Source organism: Neophocaena asiaeorientalis, unplaced genomic scaffold, assembly GCF_003031525.2.
Source record: "Neophocaena asiaeorientalis asiaeorientalis breed wild unplaced genomic scaffold, Neophocaena_asiaeorientalis_V1.1 scaffold51, whole genome shotgun sequence".
Taxonomy (NCBI): Eukaryota; Metazoa; Chordata; class Mammalia; order Artiodactyla; family Phocoenidae; genus Neophocaena; species Neophocaena asiaeorientalis.
The window spans coordinates 1101470-1126502 of record NW_020173335.1 but is presented as its reverse complement, the minus strand read 5'-3'; the positions used below and the strand labels follow the sequence as shown (position 1 = coordinate 1126502).

Below are 25033 nucleotides of genomic sequence, written 5' to 3'. Positions count from 1 at the left end.
CCCTCCCAGTAGTGTAAAAGTAAATGTCAGTAATCTCATTGGGCTCTTAACCTGCAACCCAGCCTATAGCAAAAATTGCAGTGCCTTGGCCAGTACTGTAGTAGGAGGCCTTGCTCTTCTCCAGATATGGTGAAATGAAACACCTTGCTTTGAGGTCCATCCTCTGTATGTACTTGCATTTCCCCTCAATATAATTTCCTGATTCTGAGACACTCTCACACCTCATTTTCCCCTAAAGAGGGAAAGCAAAAAGTAAATTCCTCTTACACTCAAAGGCTAATGTCCCCCTAAAATGAAGAATCAACAAGGTCTCAGCTCAAGTTTAATAAAACTACAAAAGACCAAAAGCAATAACCTACTACTATACAATCAGTTTGCCTGCCCCATAATACAGCTCAGGCCATTCCCCCCAGAGGAAGAAAGGCTGGCCTCCCCAGCCCCTGCAGGAAAGGCCTGTCCTGTCCCACACCACATCTGGGCTGAGTGCAAGGTCTTGTGTTTTAAGCATGACAATAGTACAAAAGAGGTTTTGTTCTCATGGCCACCTACTGCAGCCTGGCCCTAAAATGGCCCAGTGCTCACTTCTGCTTAGAGAAATATTCTTTGCTCTTCTGGACATCAGGCTTGATGGTATCACTGCCAGGCTTCCAGCCAGCTGGGCACACTGCAAAAGAAAGGATACTAATTAATAACCTGATCAGTGGTGAGCTCCACCCTCCCAAGGACAAGTGGATGCCTCAAAACCAAATGTGAGCCCTAAAGAGTAACATTCAGGCACCAGGAAGCCTACCCTGCAGTCTGAGATCATTCAGCCTTTTAGTTCAAAGCTATAAATATGTAATTTAATCCTCACCAGATCCCTAATTACTATGATACCTAATTTGTTCACAGAGTAACTGAAATTTAAAGAAATTAAGTAACAGCTTCAACTTTATACTTTGTCCTAAAAATAATCTGTCTAAAGCATGTACAGCAAAATATTACGATTTTGTTAACAGTAGGTAGTAGGTAAGTGGGTATTCATTTGTTCTCAGTAATTTTATGTATGCTTCAAAAATGCACCTTTTGAGAAATAAGCTTAAATGCTCTTCAACAGATGGTGCTGGAACAGCTGGATTTCCACATGTAAAACAATGAAATTGGACATCTATTCATACCATACACAAAAAGTTTACTCGCAAATGGATCAACAGCCTATATATGAGCTAAAACCATAAACTCTCTGAAGAAAACACAGGGTGGTCAAACTTCATGACCTTAGATTTGGAAATGTATTCTTAGACATGATACTGAAAACACAAACAACAGTAAAAAACATAAGGTAAATTGGACTTGATTGACATTAAGGACTTTTGTAGATTAAAAGACATTATGAAGTGAGTGAAGACAACCCACAGAATGGGAAAAAATATTTATAAATCATATCTGATAAGGGATTAATAGCCAAAATTGAAATCCAGAACTCCCACAGCTCAACAGACAACCCAATTCAAAAATGGGCAAAGGACTTGAAAGACATATCTCCAAAGATATACAAATGGTCCAATAAACATATGAAAATATGCCATCACTAGTCAAAACTACAATGAGATACCACTTCACATCCCCTAGGATGGCTATAGTTAAAAAAAAAGGAAAGTAAATGTTGGGAAGGATGTAAAGAACCCTTGGTATTGCTGGTGGGAATGTAAAATGGTGCATGTGCTGTGGAAAACAGTTTGGCAGTTCCTCAAGAATCTAAACATAGAATTACCATGTGACCCAGCAATTCTACTCCTATATATAGCCCCAAAGTAACTGGAAACAAGGATTCAGACACCAGTTCACCAATATTTTAGCAATATTATTCACAATAGCCAAAAGGTGGAAACAACCTGTTAACGGATAGATAGATATAACTGTGTGTGTGTGTGTGTGTGTGTGTGTGTGTGTGTGTGTGTGTGTGTGTGTGTGTGTGTGTATCGGAATATTATTCAGCCTTTAAAAAATAATAATGTTCTGATACATACTACAGCCTGGATAAACCTTGAAAACATTATGCTAGGTGAAAGAATCCAAACACAAATGGATAAATACTATATGGCTTCACTCACATGAAACACCTAGAATAGGCAAATTCATAGACATAGAAAGTAGAAGTTACCAAAGGCTGGAGGGAAAGGGGAATGGTAAGTTATTGCTTCATGGTACTACTGCCTGTTTGGGATGATGAAAAAGAGAAACAGTGGTGATAGATGTACAACACTGTGAATTAATTAATGCCACTGAATTATGCACTTAAAAAAGGTAAATTAGGGGCTTCCCTGGTGGCGCAGTGGTTGAGAGTCCGCCTGCCGATGCAGGGGACACGGGTTCGTGCCCCGGTCCAGGAAGATCCCACATGCCACAGAGCGGCTGGGCCCGTGAGGCATGGCCGCTGAGCCTGCGCGTCTGGAGCCTGCGCTCCGCAACGGGAGAGGCCACAACAGTGAGAGGCCCGCGTAACGCAAAAAAAAAAAGGTAAATTATATATAACCACAATAAAAATTGATTACAGTAGTGACTTGCCCCCATACTCAAGAAAAATATAAGCTAAAAAATGACAAAGCTACGACTGTGTAAACCCTAACACTAAGCTGCTTCTTCCCTCTAGCAGCCCTTCAGAGATCTGAAAGCAGCAAGCAGTTTTCCTTCTCAGTGTTCCTTAACTCTGCCAAACAAGAATGCCTGAAATAAGGGACAGGACCTCCACAGAAGGTCCTGCTTGTTTCACTAAGTAACTGCCTGCTATACCTTGGTAAGCAAAAGGTCCAAGTTTGAATCTTTCGCACACTTTATGCAGAAAAGAACCTTTCAACCTTTCCAATGATCCTAAGTTAGCAATGCTCCTTGGGCAAACCTGAGGAAAGTGAGGCAAGGGAACCAATCGCTGATTTTCTACTCTATTTGCTGTTTAGTCTTCTAGGAGGCACATAGTCAGCAAAATCCAGTAATGGAGCAGCAAAAATCTCACTTGCTCAGGTGAGAGAGGGGAAGCCCCTTTCAGTCCAAGGATGTCACAGCCTCAGATGTCAGACACTGCAAACAGCAGTCTGGGAACAAGGTATGGATGGAACAAGCACTAAATGGCAAACCCAGCTGCTTTACAAAATCTCCATTTGATTGTTACACAGTCATTCGCTTTAGTGGCACCAAAGGATGAGAACACAGGTCCTAAGCATAAACAAGCTTCCAAGAATAAAAAGCAACATAAAAACAGAGACCAGACCCAGAGCCACCCCGTAGTTTGCCAGCAGGGAAACCAAAGATTCTTCTGTCCAGGAATACAAATGATACAAAGATAGGAGGAATAATGAACCAGAAAGAAGGACCTTGACAATTAATCTCCTTGGCACTAAAGCCTCTTGGCACTTAAGACTGTACCAATAATTAATGACAGGACAGAAAGATCCACACTTGGATATTTCACTCATACCCAACAGTGCTGGTTTTTCAGAATCAATATGGAGCCCAGAAGAACTGGCTGAGTCCCACATTTACCAGCTTTCAAGTGCAGCCTGAAGTACCACAACTCTCGCCAACACAGAAGGCCCTAAACAATGACTTTTTCAGCATTTGAAATTACCTAAGAAAAGGAGGGCTTTGAATTTGGATCCCAGTTCCACCATTAACTATCAATATATGCTGTGTTTAAATATTGGTTTATTTGTCCTTAAAAATAGGAACATAGGATTTTTTCAGTAAAAAATTTCTCTATGGTATTTGTCAGTTCCACCCTTATCTCTGCTAAAATGTAATGTAGTTCACTTGAAGACCCCTTCCCCGCAAAAAAGTGTAAAATTCAAGATCAAAAAAAATTTTTAGATAAAAATAGGAACATAGGATATACAAACATATGGTCATTATGTTGTACACCTGAAAATAATATAATGTTATATGCCAATTATATCTCAATTTTAAAAATAGGAATGCGGGGTTATTTGTCAAATAACACATGACAGCACGTCATACAGACTGCCTGGTTGGTATTTACATGCTCTCAACTGGGAACTATCATACTATAAGCCGTAAAAGGCTGCGCACAGAAAGCTGTCCCTGTTCTAAAGGGATGGGAAGCAGCAGAGAACAATAGAGTGTGAAGAAGCAAGCTTCACAGAGTCATGAAAGCTTGTGTTCAAGAGTCTATGCAAGGTCCTAGTCCAGTAAAGGGCCGACTTGGCCACTCCACAGCGCCTTCCGTCTTTGTACTGAACTTCATTCTCCACCAGGGGGCAGTCTCAGCAGCTGTCTGCTCCTTTAATCCAGAGTAAAGCCCACACATGCTTCTGCAAATGGTGCCTTCTGATTCCCATTACCTATTAGCCTTCCACTCTAGTCAAGCTAGCACTTTTGGGTCTCCCAAACACACACCACTAATCTAGACTCTTAACTTCCACCTCCTTTAACTCACAAGATCAGAGCTGAAATGAGCCTTAGAGAGCTAGTCAGAACTACTTATTTTCTAGAGAAAGAAAATGAGATGTAATAAGACAAGAAATTTGTCCAAGTCCACCTGCGCACTTGATATCAGTAGCACTTGATCCCAACCATCTTACCCTCAATCATATTAAGCTGGGGTGGGGGTGGGGTTCAAGATCCCCTCCCCCTACATACCCAGCACCTGCAGCAGATGGAGGAGCTGAGTTCTTAAAACTCAACCCAGTTGGGATAAGGCTATCTCATTCCAAGCAACAACTACACTGGGCAGAGGTGGGGAGCTGTCAAAAGCTACAGCCTTATAAACTCAAAGGCTGGGAGCAAGTAGTTCAGGACTTTATCAAAACACTGCAATGAGAGAATATATAAGGAGAGAAGGGCTAGAGCAGTAAGGAAGACCTGCACTCTAGCAAATGCTAGATAAAAACCGTAAATTTAATCTACTCGGTCATGTTCAGACTCACAAAAACATTGTCTTTCATCCTGAAACTTCTAACGAAGAACCTTGGTATTTCATCTCAAATCCTTCGGCCCTAACCCCTCCTTCCTTAGAAAAATTTTTATATTGAGCATATATATAGTTTGGTATTTGTTGATTATAAGTCTTACAAATACAACCACACTGCACCAACAGAATGGATTTTTAAAAGATAAAAATGTATTAACTGTTTCTACCTACTGTCTTTGGATAAGTTATCTTAGTCCTATTTTCATTTCACTTTCCAAAACTGGTTGAACATTACCCCAATGAAACAAATATGGTCTACAGGGATTAAGCTCTCCCCCCAGTAAACACTTGTCAAGAGCAGCATGGTTCATGTCTAGGTGTGATTCCCAGCCTTTTGTTTCACCCTTAACACACCTATGGGATCCTCCTATACTCTTTTAATAAGTTGAATCTGCAGCAGTGAGCGATACTAAATGATCAGGGCAGAAGCTGGGAATACGCGATTGGAACAAGAAGCCTTTATATTCTCCTCCCCAGGCTTTTCCATTGCTCCACCCCCACAACCCACTATAATCCAGAGATGGCAACTTCTCGAAGAGACATAATCACCCTTTTATCTGGTAGACTTTGTTCCTCCCATCTTTCCCACTCCGCTGTCCTGTCACCAGGCAGACTGACTTACCTTCCCCATGTTTGTCAGTAAACTGGAAGGCCTGAACTAGTCTCAGTGTCTCATCCACAGAACGGCCAACAGGAAGGTCATTTATGGTGATCTGTCGAAGGATACCTTTATCATCAATAATAAAAAGGCCCCTGGAAAAAAGTATTAAAGGTTTGAGAGAGACAGTACAGTTTTAGAAATTGCTTTCTTAGAATAGAGAAGAAATGGAAATAGGCTGGTCTCCCACACTTGCACTGGCCTTCCCCTTAGGCCCAGCATAAAAGAATGAAATGAAATCATGCCATACACCTTAAACTTACACAGTGATGTCTATCAATTATTTCTCAATACAACAGGAAAAAAAATGAAATGAGAAAAAAGACTCCACAGATCAGGGCTCTACCTTTCAAATAAAAGGTCCTCAGCCAATCAGATAATTCTCCTGATGACTGTCAGCCCCCCAGCAGGTATACCTGAATGAGATGCCTTCATCAGCCTTTAAGACCCCATAGTCCTGAGCAATGGTGTGCTTGGGGTCTGATATCAAGGGAATGTTCATGGGTCCCAGTCCTCCTTGCTTCTTGGGTGTGTTGATCCTACAGCAAAAAACACATACAATCACATTCATTCAAACTCTTGTGTAGCAAAAGCATTAACTGTAACTATTCCTTCTCCTGTCCAACATTCCTAATCTTACTCCCCAGAAAACTTCAAACTTTTTCCAGCAGTAAAATAACCGGCTGAGGACAGTTAAGGTCACCAGGGTACACTCAGCTGTAATCCAAGCTGCTTTTCCTCTGCTGCCAGGTAGTAAGAACAAGTCAGAGCATTTGTTCTCCTTCTATGAGCCAGAAATCAATACTTGAGAAAGTCTATTGCCAAAGCCTCCCAGTACCAGTTGCTGCTTAATTTAAAAGTCCATATGCCTGGACTTCCCTGGTGGTACAGTGGTTAAGACTCTGCGCTTCCACTGCAGGGGGCACAGGTTCCATCCCCGGTCAGGGAATTAAGATCCCACATGCCACACAGTGCGGTCAAAAAAAAAAAAAAAAAAGTAATAATTAAAAAAAAAGAAAAACAAAAAATCTCCATGCCAAATGGATCAAGAGGTTTACCATGCCAGGTGACAAAAGTGAGAATCCACAGAAGCACCAATCACTTGGCAGTTGAGTTTCTTAAATTCTTCTGCCTTATCACTGAAAGCAATGATCTCCGTGGGGCACACGAAGGTGAAGTCAAGAGGGTAAAAGAAGAACACAACGTATTTTCCTGGGTGGAAAAAAAAGCCCAAGTTAGCCTTTGAAATAGACTTCCTGGGACTTCCCTGGTGGCGCAGTAGTTAAAATTCCACCTGCCAATGCAGGGGACACGGGTTTGAGCCCTGGTCTGGGAAGATCCCACATGCCACAGAGCAACTAAGTCCATGTGCCACAACTACTCAAGCCCACACGCCTAGAGCCCGTGCTCGGCAACAAGAGAAGCCCCCACTCTCTGCAACTAGAGAAAGCCCGCGTGCAGCAACGAAAACCCAATGCAGCCATAAGTAAGTAAATAAATGTATTAAAAAAAAAAAAGAAACAGACTTCCTTGCCTTATAGAGAATGTAAACCTGAAGACATTCTCCTATGGAAAAAAGCAGCCTTTTCAAGTTGATGGCAGACACATTTGTTAAAATGCCAAGATGCTCAACAGAGAAGATTCCTTGCAGCTACTGTGAGAACCTCTTCCACCAAGAAAAAGTTCTTCGTTTCCATGCTTTATTTTCCTGCCTCCATGTTAGCTGCCAACTACAGATAAACACTGTTCCATCTAATTTTGATCTCTGGATAGTTAAAATTAGCACAAACACCAAGTTCTCCAGTGAAGAAAAAAAGCAAAGATGCAATTATCTACTGGACAATCTAATGCCAATGCTTATATAATCAGTGCCCAGAAAGAGCTGAATTGCTGCATTTTCTGCTGCAAGGCAATAAAACCAATAAGAGAAAGTCAGAACCTCTGCAATTCTTCCACAAGGAACCACAGTAATGTGATGGGTAAGATTTGTTTACTTATTCATTTATTTAGGCTGCATCGGGTCTTCCTTGCGGCACTAGGGATCCTCCCTGCAGTGTGCACGAGCTTCACTCTAGTTGTAGTGTGCAGGGTCTGTAGTTGTGGCGCACGGGCTTAAGTTGCCCCACAGCATGCCCGCGGCATGTGGGATCTTAGTTCCCCGACTGGGGATTGAACCCACGTCCCCTGCACTGGAAGGGGGACTCTTAACCACTGGACCACCAGGGAAGTCTCTGATGGCTAAGGTTTAAGTGATCACCTGAATAACCACAGATATGTTTCAAACAAGCCTGACAGGACAAGCAAAGAAAAAATTTATAAGGCAAAAGTTCCAAAAATTCTCCTGGTAGGTAACAGAATTTCTAGTTGCAATTTTATGAAACTCATCTGATTACCAATTGAAGTATTCTAGATCTTCAACCTGAGGGCAGCTTCTCACCATACCTAATGGGCTGAGCTATTTGGAGCAATTCCAAATATTCACTTATTTCCAGATAGCAACAATGTTTGAAAGTCAAAAACAAGCAGATCCTTTTGACATTCACTTTGAAAGCCAAAATCACTATAAACACACTCACCGAAACAACCTTCCTCAGGGGCTTTGCCTAACAAGCTACAGCAGGTCAAGCCCTGGAGGGAACACAATAGCTGTTCCTAAACTTCATGCCTTTGCCCTTGGGCCAGAGTCACCTCCCTATGGTGCTACTTACCTTGTTTGCCAGGAGGAGCTTCTCTCCATAGGGCCCCACTTATCTGCTCTCATTCCAACCAAAATGTGTAATTTGTTAAGAAACCTAGTCACAGGTTCTACCCAAAAGCTGACTCTAGGAACCGACTGCTACACCATCAAGAAAGGTATACTTGACACCTGAGTCTCAGGTTTGCATTCTAAGGAATTTCTATTTTCAATTGTCCCAGAAGACCCTGCTGCTCCATGACTGCAAAATAAAAAGAACCTCATTAGAACTTGCTAGGTGTCTACTTGAAACTATTTAACAGAAAGGAGAGTTATTCTAATTGTGACACCAATTTTTCTCTGGGGGCAAAACAGTTAAGGGAATGTGCCTAAGCCCTCTGCCTAATACAGCAATCATGACACACATATTTCTTAAACTGAACTGAACATACAGTCTCACAGCTCCGAAGACTTTAGCTCTGAGACTTTAAATTGTTGAAGGCCTTTTAAAACACGATAATGAAACTATCTCCAATAATATAACTGAGGAGCAATACTGGAAAAATAATAAAGATTTATGTCCAGACATAATGAAGCTTGTGCTTTCTCCAGAAGCAGTTTGGACTTAGGATATCTACCCTGTGTTCACTGATGATAATCACCACTTCAATTCAATAGGAAGACAAAGCCTCTTACCCTAAAGACACAGGAGATATAAAAATCATTTTACAATCAAACATGACAAGAGATACAGAAAATCAACAAGCCATCCCTAGATTGTAACATAATTCCACATTAATGAACCTAACTACTCTTACCTTTGTAGTCAGATAGGCTGATATCTTTGAATTGACCATCTGGCATTACAGCAGTTGCTTTGAACTGGGGGGCATGGTGCCCAATTTTGGCATTTCCTGAAGACATATTGCGATCAGCTGGAAAAGGTAAGAGGAAGTCAATTAGAAACAAGCCCCCTTTTTTTTTTTTTTTTGCAGTACGCCGGGCCTCTCACTGTTGTGGCCTCCCATTGCAGAGCACAGGCTCCGGATGTGCAGGCTCAGCGGCCATGGCTCACGGGCCCAGCCGCTCCGCGGCATGTGGGATCCTCCCGGACCGGGGCACAAACCCGTGTCCCCCACATCAGCAGGCGGACTCTCAACCACTGCGCCACCAGGGAAGCCCCTTAAGTTTATTTTTGTTTTTATTTCTTTACCTTTTATTGGAGTACAGTTGATTATGTTTTCATTTTAAAATGGAAATTTTTTTATCAATTGGAGTAAACTCTTACTGTTCCTGAACCATCATTCGTACAATTACATTTTCTTCTGTACTTTCATTACACACATGCAGAGATAGAAAGAGGTGGAAACTCTCAAACCTGGACCCAAATGCACAATGCCATAAACACTGAGCACCTGCCTCCCAGAAGCTGCCATGCTGCCCTTTCCCTGGACTGCACCTCCATCTGCCTTCAGAATGTGGTAAGCACACTTTGACCTTTCTCCAGGTAGATTTTGCCCAAGACAGCACACACCCTAAAGCCAATCCAACTTTTTCAAGACGTAAGACCAAGATTTATGGCATCGGCTCTACTTCAAAATTCTAGGTGTTGCGTTTTAAGGCCCAGAAGTCCTTTCAAAAATGGGTTTCTTACCTCGGGGCCAAGATCCTGGGGCAGTAATAAGTAGAACAAGAGTCAATTTATTGCCAAAGAGTAATGTTACACTGTATTCACCCAGGTCAAGACCAAAATAAGAAGATTTAACCCAGTAAGCCATCAGTTTGAAAGCGCCAAGAAACTAACTTTTCAAGTCCCCAAGTTCTTGCTTCATAATACCACAACAAAAAGAAACGTTGTAAGCATCGATCGCCACAAACTTTTTACCGCTTAACACCTTTAATAGCAAACCAAAAAACCAACCAGCAAGGCACAAAGCAACTTGGCAACCAAACACAGGATGTGACCCTAACATAAATGGCTTTCTGGTCCAAACCTGATTTCCCAGGGGGCCCCCACGACCACTAAAGCACAACCAGTGGTGGGGGATGGGAAGCTGCTGGACTTCTGGTCGGTGTGTTCCCTTCAGGAAATCTTCCCTTGAAATTCTGTGGAGGAAGCCACTCCCCCAAAACTCCCTTCAGGTACCCTCTCTGCCCCTCCCATCATCACCCCCACCCTAGCACTTAAAGCACCAGCAGAAGAGTGCGCAGTCTTCACAGAGGGCATTTAGGATCACCACAAACCCATTCTGCAGAGAACTAAAGACGGAGAACGGAATCTTAGTATCTGAAGCTCCACTGCTAGTCGCAGCTAAGGACCGAGAACAGCCTTTCCCCCTAATACACGACGGACCGACGAGTATTCTCAGTTTCTAATCAATTTGCAGATCCACTCTAGAAGCTTCCCCCACACATACACCCGCAGGAGACCCCATCACCACCAAGCCACGCCAAGCCAATCAGCGCCCTCTGCTTTGGTTTCCGGGGAAGAGAATACTCAAGCCGCCTTTAGCCTCGAGTTTCAACCACGTCCCCGCACCCACAAGGGGGTCCAACGTGAGGGCCACCTCGCCCGGCCACCTTCTCCGTCAAAGAACCCCAGTTGAGCTAGGCAGGCCCGGGGGAGGGGGAAGAGGAGTAAAGGGCGACGAGCGGGGCGCATGGAGCGTAGCGGTACGCAGAGGCCGCGCTGCCCATATACTCACCACTCCTCACAAGCCACAAAGAACAGTCAGGAAGCACACACGCAAAGCATGCGCCGGGCGCTGGCCTTTATAGCCTGTAGGGCTCTCGCGAGAGTCAGGGCGGGCCAGGGGTGCGGACGGGGGAGAGGGAAGGGAGGGGATCTGGCCCGAGCACCGCCCCGACCCAACGCGCCCCGCCAGTATGACTCAGCGATTTCTCTCGCTGGGGGCGGCCTAGCGGACTAGCAACCCCCCACCCCGCGCCGCCGAGGTTTGAGGCGTTCTTTTGATCACTTCCAAACCCGAACGCCTCCGCCTTGCCTTTAAAGCCTGAACCAGAGTAAGGGTTCTAGCTGCTGCCCACGGAAGACCACGTCTAACCAACCCCTGAGAACTATCTCTTCAAATATTTCTCAAATACTACCCCCCTACACCGATTCCCGCAGCCTCTGCTGTAGTGCTGATCCTCAGTAACCCTCATTGCTTAGAGAGCCTCCCTTTTATTGTTCTGTCTGATTAACAGGGTTGCTGCTTTCTATCTGCTATCCATGAGTTCCCATCCCATCCATTCCACGGTGGCTGGAGGAAATCTTTCTGAAATCTGATCTTGTCACTCACTCACTCACCCCTCTGATTTGTGGCTCATAAAAACTGGGGCTCTGTATTCCTGAGTTAAAACTCTTCATGGTTATTTTATGTGTGGCCTTCATAAAAGAGTCTTAATCCATTAACCTTACTTTTCTCGTCTGTAAAATGGGAATACTATTCTTTGTTGAAATCATCTCTGTAGTTTATTTAGCACAGTACCTAGTTCTTATTATACACTAGAAGTGTTAGCCATTGTTACTACTGTAACTCTTCCTTGCTCCTGTATTATAACACCCAGAGCAGAGTGTAGCTGTTTTAAGCCTTCAGCCTTTTGTTCAAGCATGAGGAACCCTTTCTCTATTTGACCTACAGAAAACGGTGTTTGAAGACTCAGCTGAAGCACTACTTCCTCTGAAATTCTTTCACTCATCCTCAGAATTGACCATTCCCTCCTTTCTGCCCAAACAGTAGCCTTATAGCAAAAAGAAAATTTTAAAGCTATTTTACTTGTTTATATGTCTATCTCTCCGTGTTAGACTGACTTTCTGAAGGGTAGGGTTTGGGTCACAACCATCATTGTGTCCCCACGTCACAATGTAGCACCTGATATAAAATAGGAGTGTTTAATAAATAGTATTGTGTCCCCCTTTCTGCCCCCAACCCCCACTATCCTCCTAACTCCCTAACTACATTATAGCAGGATAAGAGATAGGGAAGTGCTGTGTCATGCTACCTGAGCATCTCAACATTTTTTGGCATTTATCATCCTACCATGCAACAGTAGTAATTTTTTTTTCGTTCTCTGCCTAAGACTGAACAATTATTTGGCCATTACTAATCTTCTTCTTGAGGACTCAGGGGAGACAGACATTCAGAGCTTAATAGTGGATGGTTATTGCTGTGAGCAGGTTAAACCAACCACGCACAGTCCTACAGCAGCCAGAAGAAAATTACCATTTATTGTATCTACCATGTGCCAGGCCCTGGGCTGGGCACTTGAACTTATTTGTCTCATTTAAGAACCAAAAGAGTTATCCTGGCCCAGGGAAATATTAACATCCAATCCTCGTGGGAATATAAAAAAACAAAATAGCAGAACAATTATGACGAGAAGAAATCTGTTGAACACTTGTCTGATTAAGTGATCATAGAATCTGTTTCCTCAGGGAACAGTAAAGATTTTGGAAATGGGGGCAGGGGAACTTTATCCTTCTACAGGACCTTTATCCTCCCTTGTTCATCAGTAGTCTGGGAAGGATTTTATCTGTTTTATTTATATGTGTAGTACCAGAACCTGGCACACTAACTGGCCTAGGAGACGTGCTTCATTAATTTTGGAGTGTATTGCAGATTTTTGAGATGTGGAGTTAAGCTACTTGAACCACATTTTAGGAAGATGATTCTAGCAGCTGTGTGATCGATGTAATGACTAGGAGACAATAGGCAAAGAGACCAACTGGGAGGCTACTGCAATGGTCCAGATTAGAGAAGTCTCAGAACTGTAAAATGACATTGGCAGCAGAAAGGGAAGAAGGAGAGAAAGAATATTTCCACAGGCTTTTGGATTGATTGCATTTAGGGTGAGATGAAAGAGGAAGTTCAATCTGATTTCTTGGTTTCATATCTTGGTGCCATGTGAGTAATGTCACTAACCAGTGATGTAGGAAACACTGGAGGAGGAGAAGTTTTGAGGTTAAAAATAGTGATGAGGGCTTCCCTGGTGGCGCAGTGGTTAAGAATCCACCTGCCAATGCAGGGGAGACGGTTTCGAGCCCTGGTCCGGGAAGATCCCACATGCCACGGAGTAACTAAGTCCGTGAGCCACAACTACTGAGCCTGTGGTCTAGAGCCCACTCGCCTAGAGCCTGGGCTCTGCAACAAGAGAAGCCACCGCAATGAGAAGCCCGCCCAACACAACGAAGAGTAGCCCCTGCTCACTGCAACTATAGAAAGCCCCACACGCTGCAATGAAGACCCAACGCAGCCAAAAATAAATAAATAAATAATTTTTTTTAAAAAATGATGAACATTTATCAAGTACTACCTATTTTATAGATGAGATGCCTGATGCCCAAAGAATTTAATTATCTAAAGTAACAACTAATAGTGATACCAAGCAGGGCCCTATGGGGCTTCTGGACACAAAGCCTCTCTGTGTCCCCCATTCCTTTGATTACAGGAAATAGCCTTCATTCAGCCTCCAAGACTTTCCCTGGTTCCAATGGGCAGATTCAAGCAGTTTTTAATTAGGGAAGGGAGGGGACTGGAGACAAGGGAGAAACAAACCATCAAGAGAAACAATAATGCAGCCTTGGGGCAATGTCCTGGTTCCCCCTCAAAGGATACACATAACAATGTCTTTGAGTTTTGCAGATACTGAAACCCCCTCCAGGTGGGAGAAGTTTAACAATGGTATGCTGCCCACAGGCCCATAGACCGCAGACCAGGTGGAACTTGAAGGTTGATGATGCTGACTCCTACTTACCACCAACCAATCAGAAGAATGTCCACAAGCTGATCATGCCCTCAGAGCCATTACTATAAAACTTCTCACTACCCTCTCCAAGTTGGGACACAGGTTTTGAGGGCATTAGCCCACTGTAGCCTTCTTTGCCTGGCAAAGCAATAAAGCTCTTCTTTTCTACTTCAACCAAAATTCTGTCTCCAAGCTTTAATTCGGTGTCAGGGTACAGAGGCCGGATTTGGCTTCAATAGGTTTTGGAGCCAGATGCCATCCCAGGCAGCAGAGCCATCATGTTTCACACTATGCAGGTGTCACATTTACATAGACTGGGACTTCCCTGGTGGTCCATTGGGTAAGACTCTGAGTTCCCAGTGCAGGAGTTTCAATCCAGTTTCAATCCCTGGTCAGGGAACTAGATCCTGCATGCACTATGCAACTAAGAAGTCCACATGCCACAACTAAAGATCCCGCATGCCACAGCGAAGATCCCACATGCCGTAACTAAGACCTGGCGCAGCCAAAATAAATAAATAAAATAAATAATAAATATTTAAAAATTTTTTTACATAGACTGTAATGGAGTTGTGCCTTATCCTGGTTTGGCTAGGCTAACTCTAGAGTCTAACTTATTACTGACTCCTCTCTTAAAGGAGAAGATAATCAGTTTGGTTTGAGGAAAACATCATTGAGATGCTCACAAGACATCCAGGTAGATGTATCCAGAGGTCACTGTTGGAGGTGTAGATTTGAAAATCAGCAGCACAGAGGTTTAGTTATATATTTATTGTTCTTCTATTTACAGGAGGCCTATTCTCTGCTAGGTACCAGACATGCAAAGATGAATAAAACACCATCTATTGAGGTGTTTTGAAGGATCACTAAAAAGTTAGTTAAGGAGAAGAAAAGTGTGGAAAGAGCTCCAGGCAGAGAAAACAGCAAAAGAAGTGGAAAACAATATAATATGTTTGGGGAAGTACAAAAAGTTGAATATTAGTAGAATGTAAATGCCAAAGACTAGAATGCAGAGACACAGAACACAGATTGGTTATGATGTACCCCATAAGCTTGACTGAGGAGTTTGAATTTTATCCCAGGGGGCAAAATTGAATATGGAAGTATAGAAAGAAAGTAAGAGTTTTGAATAGGAAAATGACATCAGGTTGTATTATTTATCATTCTGGCAGCTGCAGTGAAAATAGATTTAGGGGAGCAAGAAGATATAGGATAAGGAGACCAAGAAGGAAGCTATTGCCATGATTGGGGGAAAGAGGTCAAGAGCCTGAGTGAAGGCAGTAGTGCCAAGTGTGGAGAGATGGGATCAGATGGCAGAGTTTGTAAGATCTGGGCATCAGTTATGAGAATTGAAAGAGAGGAAGAAGTCGAGGATGAGTCCCAGGGGAATTGGATGAAGATGGTGCAACTCACAGAAATGTAATGAAACAGATTTTGGAGGAGATAATAAGTCCAGTTTGGGACATGCTGAATTTGAGATTCCAGCAGGAGATAGGAAGAAATTTGGAAATGTGGAAACTTGAGTGTAAGCTTGTGGGAAGGCAGGGACCCTGCCTATCCTGTTCATCAAGTTATTACCCTAATACTTATCAGCACGGTTCCTGGTACATGATAGGTACAGTAGATATTTGTTTTTTGGTTTTTCTTTTAGTTGTGGCATGCAGGATCTTTTAGTTGTGGCATGCAGGCTTCTTAGTTGAAGCATGCAGGCTTCTTAGTTGTGGCATGCATGTGGGATCTAGTTCCCCTACCAGGGTTCAAACCTGGACCCCCTGCTGGAGTGAAGAGTCTCACCAGCTGGACCGCCAGGGAAGTCCCTAGGGTTTGTTTTGTTTTGTTTTGTTTTTTAATTTATTTTTGGCTGCATTGGGTCTTCGTTGCTGCGCACAGGCTTTCTCTAGTTGTGGCGAGCGGGGGCTACTCTCCATTGCGGTGCACGGGCTTCTCATTGCAGTGGCTTCTCTTTTTGCGGAGCATGGGCTCTAGGCGTGCGGGCTTTAGTAGTTGTGGCACGTGGGCTCAGTGGTTGTGGCTTGTTGTGCTCTAGAGTGCAGGCTCAGTAGTTGTGGTGCACGGGCTTTGTTGCTCCACGGCATGTGGGATCTTCCCCGACCAGGGCTCGAACCCATGTCTCCTGCATCAGCAGGCGGATTCTTAACCACTGTGCCACCAGGGAAGTCCAGTCCCTAGGTATTTGTCAAATAAATTAATGAATTATATTTTTTGACATCAGTTGTAATATCAAGGATACTTGAAACTGTAGGAATAAATGAAATCCCTGAGAAAGTGGAAAGAGGTGAGCCAAGACCAGAACCTCAAAGATTTTCTATGAGGGTAAGAGGAAGGACAAAAACAATTAAAGGCAACTCAAAAAAAACGCAAAAAACAAAACTAACAAAAACAAATAAACAAAAACAAAGCAGCATTTTGTGGTCGGACCCCTGTCCCCTGCATTGGCAGGCGGACTCTCAACCACTGTGCCACCAGGGAAGCCCTGAATTATATTTTTTGACATCAGTTGTAATATCAAGGATACTTGAAACTGTAGGAATAAATGAAATCCCTGAGAAAGTGGAAAGAGGTGAGCCAAGACCAGAACCTCAAAGATTTTCTATGAGGGTAAGAGGAAGGACAAAAACAATTAAAGGCAACTCAAAAAAAACGCAAAAAACAAAACTAACAAAAACAAATAAACAAAAACAAAGCAGCATTTTGTGGGCAAAGGGTCACTCATGAAGATGGACTGTTTCTACCCAGAATAATTTCTTTTGATCTCCACCATCAGCATTGAAGTTTATTGCACTTGGGAAAGGGTAACAAAAAAGCAAACAAAAAAGGAATGAGATAAGAAGTGAGTCAACTTGTAGGTATATATGCTGTCACCTGTGAGATTTACTACCGAGTTTTCTCTAAAATCCTTTGAATTAAAAAAAAAAAATCCATTACTAAGTTGCTGGTTGCTGAGGGCTCTAAGTGGGTACTTAATATTTTGATAGGTTACCCCGGGATGCAACATTGAATGTAATTTAAAATACTGTTTCAAAAGAGGAAATAAAATACTGCTTCCTGAAAATGTTTTTCTTGTTAATCACTACTACACTTGTTGCTGATGAATTATTGCCAGTTGTAATATGCAAGATGAGTTTCATTCAAGCAGTACCCTTCATGAATATGGTCCTAGTACTGTTATAGTTCATCACCCCCTGGGTTCTGCATACTTATTCTTGCCAACACCTTGTGTTGGTGACTCAGTTCTCCCACAACCTTTCTCTATTCAATCTAGCCATGAAACCTTGGCTCATATAGTGTTTTTTGACATCATCTGGCCCTCACTTAGCTTTAAGCAGTAGTTATATCACTCCACTGATTTGCTGTGGTAGACACAGTTAACTGACACACCTTCTTCATAACTAACTAGATGCAACAGGTAAGGCAATTCAACGTGAGTATAAAGCAGATGTCCTAGAGCAATGATCATCTTAACATTAGAACTTGCTAACCTAATAGCAGCCTGTCATAAAATTATAAACCATTGAAGTTAAACCTATAAACCATTAAAGTTAAACCTATAAACTATTAAAGCTAAATGCTTTAATGTAATTGTAACAATAAATACAATCATGGAAATAAAAATCCCAGGGCAGCATTCAGTTATGAGCGCATTCAGATGATTCAAAATAGGATTATGTTAATTTTTTAAATTATCGCTGAAAGGAAAACATTACATTTAACAGCTCAAAGAACACTTGAATCCTTTAATTTACAAAGAATTCAATTTATAAAATTATATTTGGGGCACACAAAGGCCTACAGATACCAACCGAAACACTGTTATCAAGAATGATGTTTGTTAGAATTGAATGCAGCTGTAACTAACAGATTAAACTCAAATAACAAGCTCAACCAAATAGGGGATTAATTTTTCCCATTTAACAAGTAGGCAGTCTAGGGCTGCGATCACGAACCCTGAGTTTTTTTTGTTTTGTTTTTTTCTCTTTATTTTTTTTGTGTGGTACGCGGACCTCTCACTGTTGTGGCCTCTCCCGTTGCGGAGCCTGTGCTCCGGACGCGCAGGCTCAGCGGCCATGGCTCACGGGCCCAGCCGCTCTGCGGGCATGTGGGATCTTCCTGGACCGGGTCAGGAACCCGCATCCCCCGCATCGGCAGGCGGACTCTCAACCACTGCGCCAGCAGGGAAGCCCAGGAACCCAGAGTTTTAACTTTCTCGTCCCAAATCCCTAGCATGCAGCTTTTATTCTTACAACTACCTATAGTCACAAAATGTCTGCTCTACTTCCAACTTCATACCTATATTCCAGGCAGGGAGAAGGAAAAAGGCAGCCAGAAGTATGTGGGAACTATAATGGGGAGGCAAAGCATTCCCAGAAACCCTCAGTTTACATAGCATTTGCCTAAGTATGTCACATGGCTGCTCCTAGCTGTAAGGGAGGCTGGAAACTGTGTCTATTAATTGGGCATACTACCAGTCCTAACAAAATTGAGAATCGGAAGGAAGGTAGGAAGGAAGGAAGGAAGGAAGGAAGGATGGATGGATGGAAGGAAGGGGAAGGAAGGAAGGATGGATGGAAGGAAGGGGAAGGAAGGAAGGAAAGGGAAGGAAGGAAGGAAGAAAGGAAGGGTATTAGATAGGTAACTGACCTTGATGAATCTGAAAGGAAAAACTTAGGATTCTGACTGTGGCTGTGTAAGGATGTTGAAATGCTAGAAAAAGAGACTAAGTTATGTTGTTTTCCTACTCTGGCTAGAGGTGGCAATTCGTTTTATTAAACTGCCCAATCCTACATTTTCAATCAGATTCCAAACCTTAAATTCAACTATGATTTGGTATTTGTTATTCTTCCATCACTGTCCTGATTTTTTTTTTTTTTTTTTTTAAGCTGCGTTTGGTCTTCGTTGCTATGCACGGGCTTTCTCTAGTTGCGGCGAGTGGGGACTGCTCTTCCTTGCAGTGCACGAGCTTCTCATTGCAGTGGCTTCTCTTGTTGCAGAGCACTGGCTCTAGGCATGCGGGTTTCAGCAGTTGTGGCTCGCAGGCTCTAGAGCGCAGGCTCAGTAGCTGTGGCGCATAGGCTTAGTTGCTCCACGGCATGTGGGATCTTCCCAGACGAGGGCACGAACCTGTGTCCCCTGCATTGGCAGGCGGATTCTTAACCACTGCACCATCAGGGAAACCCCATTGTCCTGTTTTATACTAAGCTGCTGTTCATAATTAAATAAGGCATGTGCTTAGAATATCAAACTCTTGATTTTTGGCTCAAGTTTTCACCCCTCCACACCTAACTAAAGTGTTGATTTTCCTTCTCTTCTTCCATCTTCCTTCCCCTCCAATTTTAGGAGAACTGGAATGAATGCACAGATACATCCAGACCAGAATAGTAAAGGGGAAGGAAGTGCCCAAGCTGGATCAACAATGGTATAGCTGTAAGCTAGACTAGTGGTGGACTTGCACCTTATGTTTACAGAATTAAACTTGGTTTTTACCTCTAGCCACCTCATGCCTTAGGTACTAATGCTCAAACCCTCATCCTCCCCACAACCAAATCTTTCTAAACATAAGCATTTATCAGTTATTTCTCAACCTCAGTGCCATCAACATTTTGAGTCTGATAATTAGTTGTTGGAGGGTGGGGCTGTCTTGTGCATAATTGGATGTTTAGCAATATCCTACCCTCCAGATGCAGTGGCACCCCCTCCAACACATTGCCAAATGTCCCCTGGGGGATGAAATTGCCTCAGGTTGAGAACCTCTCGGTTAGAGAAAGTCAGATAAATGACTTGAGGTCTCTCCCAGCCTATCTAACCTTCTGGCCCATTTGTCCTGGCCGGTAGGGTATTCTCTGCCTGGAAGCAGGGAAAACAGTCTTTTACTTCTTTCATGCATTCATATTTTACTTCTAGACATCTTGGCCAAATCTTCCAGAAAAGAGTGCCTCACTCATTAGAAGCACTGCAATTAGGAGAGTGATGATGTTGGGACCAGAAAGACTCACACCCATTGTAATGACTCTTTGGCTTGTTCTTCTGAAGCCTGCTTTGCCACTGACAGATGGGAGAGAAAGGGAGGCAAAGGATAAAAGTCTGAGAAAGCACACAAATGGAAAAGGAGAGCTTTACCTCTGGGCAAGTCTTCACTGATACATTCCTAGCCTTAACCACAAGCTGGGATCTCGCCTTTCCTGGAGCCATTAGTCACATTCCCTTGACCCTCTACAGGCCATAATTCTGCAGCTAGAGGCATCTCCACATTCTTTCCTACCACCTTCCCCAGAGGAACAGCAGATCTGACAAGTGCAGTGGAATCTGAGAACTCTAATCTAAGACCAGAGCTGGATAGGAGGCAGGGCCATCCCAAATGGTTGAACAGTTTGGGCCACCGACCTAATTGTCTAGCTAAACTGCTCATCATGTATGGCTTACCAAGCCAGGATAAAAGTTGGCCCTTTCTAATTCTGAAGTAACACATTAAAAAACTCTTCAAAACTCTTCTCTCCTGTCTTCTCAGTTCTTCAATTTAAGTAGCCCCACTTTCCTAACTGCTCCTTATGTGATATGATTTCCAACCCCCTTGCTGATATCTCCCCACAGTATTTAGCTTAGCAAGCGTTCAGCGTAACGTTCCATATCTTGACACCCAGGCTCTCCACCTTGTCTCTCCTCCCTCACATACACTGCAAGGTGCTCGAACCATAAAGGACTGTGTGCAATCTTTAAGTATATCATGATGTTACAGATCTCCCACATCCTGTTTGCTGACTCTTCTTTGCCTGACTCCTGCTTGTCTCTCAAAATTAGGCTAAAGTGTCACCATTCTGGGATACCTTTCCTAACAACCTCTCCATTCTCAAACTGATTTTCAGCATTCCTCCCTCTGTATTTCCACCATACTTGGTGCTTATTTCTATCACAGCTAGCACTTATCACATCGTTCTGTAATTCTTAATTTTTTTTCCCTTCCCCCAATGGACCATGATCTTAGTGAGTCAAGGTTATGGTGGTAGTAAGTACTTCATAGCATTGAAGAGATAACAGATTAAGAAGCACTGCATTGGACTGCCATTCCTTGAGGGCAGGGCCACATCTTCACCTCTGCATCTCCTGCATCCAGCACATGGTCTGTAAGCAGCTGGTGCTCAGTGAATGTGGAGTATGCATGAATGCCTCAGGCAGAGGGGAATTGCTCTCAGGTGGCTAGCCACACATTTGGTGATCTTATCTTTGAGTGTCATGAGGACACTCATGACAAGTTCCTTATTCATGTCAGGAGCAGAGAAACTGCTGAATGGGTACTTGCTGAATTAGTCAATGTCTCAATTTTCCCATTTTATTTATTTATTTATTTATGGCTGTGTTGGGTCTTCGTTTCTGTGTGAGGGCTTTCTCCAGTTGTGGCGAGCGGGGGCCACTCTTCATCGCGGTGCGCGGGCCTCTCACTATTGCGGCCTCTCTTGTTGCGGAGCACAGGCTCCAGACGCGCAGGCTCAGTAGCTGTGGCTCACGGGCCCAGTTGCTCTGCGGCATGTGGGATCTTCCCAGACCAGGCTCGAATCCGTGTCCCCTGCATTGGCAGGCAGATTCTCAACCACTGTGCCGCCAGGGAAGCCCCGTCAATTTTCCCATTTTTAAGAACTGAGGTTCCTGCTCCCCTCCACCATAGGCTAGCAAGATCAAATATAAAATAAAAAACAGCCTTCCTAAGTATTTAGTATTACTTTCTGAGTTCCCTGGAGGCAGAGAGGATTATGAATCAGCTCCATTAAAACTGAGCCAACCATAGCCACTCAGGTCTGGAGGATGGCCTGGAAAACTGACAGGATAGAGCTTTACTTTTATTTATTTATTTATTTATTTTAATTGAGGGACTTCTCTGGTGGTCCAGTGGCTAAGACTCCATGCTCCCAATGCAGGGTCCCAGGTTCGATCCCTGGTCAGGGTACTAGATCCTGCATGCCGCAACTAACAGCCCACATGCTGTAACTAAAGATCCTGCAGTCCGCAATGAAGATCCCGCATGCAGCAACAAAGATACTGCGTGCCACAACTAAGATCTGGTGCAGCCAAATAAATAAATAAATATTTTTTCAAAAAATTGAAATATTGTTGATATACAGTATTATGTTAGGGGACTTCCCTAGTGGTGCAATGGTTAAGAATCCGCCTGCCAATGCAGGGGACACGGGTTTGAGCCCTGGTCTGGGAAGATCCCACATGCTGCAGAGCAACTAAGTTCGTGTACCACAACTACTGAAGCCTGCGTGCCTAGAGCCTGTGCTCCGCAACAAAAGAAGCCACCGCAATGAGAACACTGTGCACTGCAATGAAGAGTAGCCCCCGCTCGCCACAACTAGAGAAAGCCTGCATGCAGCAATGAAGACCCAATGCAGCCAAAATAATTAATTAATTAAAAATATTATGTTCGTTTCAGATGCACTACATAGTGATTTGACATTTGCATACATTATGAAATGGTTACCACGATGTCTAGTAACCATGTCCCCATACAAAATTATTACAATATTACTGTAATAATTAAGGAATAAGCATATTCCTTATGCTTCATATTACATCCCTGTGGCTTTTTTTCTTTTTCTTTTCATTTTTTTTTTTGCGGTACGCTGGCCTCTCACTGTTGTGGTCTCTCCCGTTGCGGAGCACAGGCTCCGGACGCGCAGAGTCAGCTGCCATGGCTCACGGGCGCAGTCGCTCCGCGACATGTGGGATTTTTCCGCACCGGGGCACGAACCTGCATCCCCTGCATCGGCAGGCGGATTCTCAACCACTGCGCCACCAGGGAAGCCCGGATTACTTATTTTCTAACTGGAGCTTTGTACCTCTTATTCCTCCTCACCTATTTCATCCCCCACTTCCCTTCTGGAAACCAGTTGTTCTCTGTATCTATGAGTCTGTTTTCATTTTGTTTTGTTTATCTGTTTATTTTATTTCACTTTATTTTATTTTACTTTTATTTTATTATTTTACTTTATTTTTTGGCCGTGTTGCACAGGCATGTGGGATTTTATTTTCCCGACCAGGGATCGAACCTGCAGTGGAAGTGCAGAGTCCCAACCAGTGGACCGCCAGAGAAGTCCCTGTTTTATTTTGTAGATTTCACATATAAGTAAGATCATACAGTATTTGTCTTTCTCTGTCTGACTTATTTCACTTAGCATAATACCTTCTAGACCCATCCATGTTCCTGCAAATTGCAAGATTTCATTTTTATGGTTCACATGTATCATGATATATTGAATACATACCACATATATCACGATATATATACCACATCTTCTTTATCCATTCAGCTATCAATAGACACTCAGGTTGCTTCCATATCTTGACTATTGTAAATAACGCTGCAATGAGTATCGGTGTGCATATGTCTTTTCGAATTCCTGTTTTGTTTTCTTCAGGCAGGAGGGAGATTTACTTATATGGAATTAACCTAGGCCTGACAATTGCACTGTGAATTCTGTCCTCCTCCTTTCCAGAAAAAAAACTGCAGGTTTTTTTTTAAGTGTATAAGAATTGGGCCCCTAGTACCTTTGATGGGAAAGGCCAATGTGGGGATTTTCACTGGAGAATGTTTTGATCAGTTAGTGTTATAAGCTGGATTTACTATATCGATTTCAAGAGGGTCTCTGGATGGGGCCTGGTCAGGGAGTTCCAGAGTTCTAATTAGCTACTAGTTGTCCATTTACATAATAATAGCTTGGTTTGTCCAATGTTCAGATCCTGAAATATTTCATCTAATGAAACTATTTTGCTTCCTAGTATCTTACTGGAAATCCAGGCTTATGTGAAGCTTAATTAGTATTTATTGAGTGCCTACTCTTCTATTTCTGGGGACCCTGAAATCTTATGATCCTCTAATCCTCAGAAATGGACTCGAATACATCTCCTCTAATAGAACACAACCAAGCACCTTGGCTATAGTTGTTCTATGACTAAAAGGACAGCCTTATAGCAAAGGCTTATCTGCTAGATTCCCGAGAAAGAGGAAATCAGATTCCCAAAGTCCAGCACTAGCAGAGTTCAGAGAAGTCACCTTCTTGCCTAATGAAGGGCACCAGAATGTACCCAGAGTTTTAACCCTCATCCACATTCTGTCTGGAGAAGGAAATGCAGGCTCCAATGCAGGTATCTGGCTCCTAGGCTTTGTCATGGCTGTGGCAGAGCTGGAGAAGAAATGCCCATCCCCACCTGGGGCTCATGGCCAGCCTCCTCCCTTACCTTGCACAACCTTGATCCAGAAGCAGGATGGTGGCACCCTGGCCTTTTGAGGCCCTAGGACTTTGATCTTTGAATCTGAATGAACTGAGCACAGCTAGTGCCCAACCTGCCTTCGATAACCTCCTTTTTGTTTGCTGTTTTTTCCTCCATTTAACAACATATCCTGGACACTTTTCTACTACAACAGTTACAGATCTACTTTTTCCTGTGGCTGTATCACTTTTTTTTTTTTTGGTTGTGTTGGGTCTTTGTTGCTGCGCCCAGGCTTTTCTCTAGTTGTGGCGAGCGGGGGCCACTCTTCGTTGCGGTGCGTGGGCTTCTCGTTGAGGTGGCTTCTCTTGTTGTGGAGCACGGGCTCTAGGAGTGCGGGCTTCAGTAGTTGTGGCTTGAAGGCTCTAGAGCGCAGGCTCAGGAGTTGTGGCGCACGGGCTTAGTTGCTCCGTGGTATGTGGGGTCTTCCCAGACCAAGTCTCGAACCCGTGTCCCCTGCATTGGCAGGTGGATTCTTAACCACTGCACCACCAGGGCAAGCCCCCATAGATTAGTTTCTACTGGTTTCATACTTTATAAAAATGGAATTATACAGTATATGTACTCTTTCATGTCTGTTTTATTTCACTCAACATTAAGTTTGGGAAATTTATTCACGTTGTTGAGTGTAGGAGTAGTTAATTCCTTTCGCCACAACGGAAGCCCTGAATAACCTTTTTATAGCCATTTTTCTTTCTTTTTTTATTAATTT

The 25033-nt window shown here is 43.3% G+C and overlaps 1 protein-coding gene across 1 annotated transcript; it reads right to left on the bottom strand.

Annotated features, from left to right (window-relative positions):
• Nucleotides 1–309: 309 nt before the first annotated feature.
• On the bottom strand, nucleotides 310–11115 carry PRDX1 (peroxiredoxin 1). The gene is made up of 6 exons (XM_024746151.1): nucleotides 11001–11115; nucleotides 9114–9230; nucleotides 6680–6833; nucleotides 6038–6160; nucleotides 5586–5716; nucleotides 310–664 (listed from the first exon to the last, which is right to left on the bottom strand). Exons 2-6 carry the CDS (start codon nucleotides 9217–9219, stop codon nucleotides 579–581), a joined length of 600 nt encoding a protein of 199 aa, XP_024601919.1. The 5' UTR covers nucleotides 9220–9230; nucleotides 11001–11115; the 3' UTR covers nucleotides 310–578.
• Between the last annotated feature and the right edge of the window lie 13918 nt (nucleotides 11116–25033).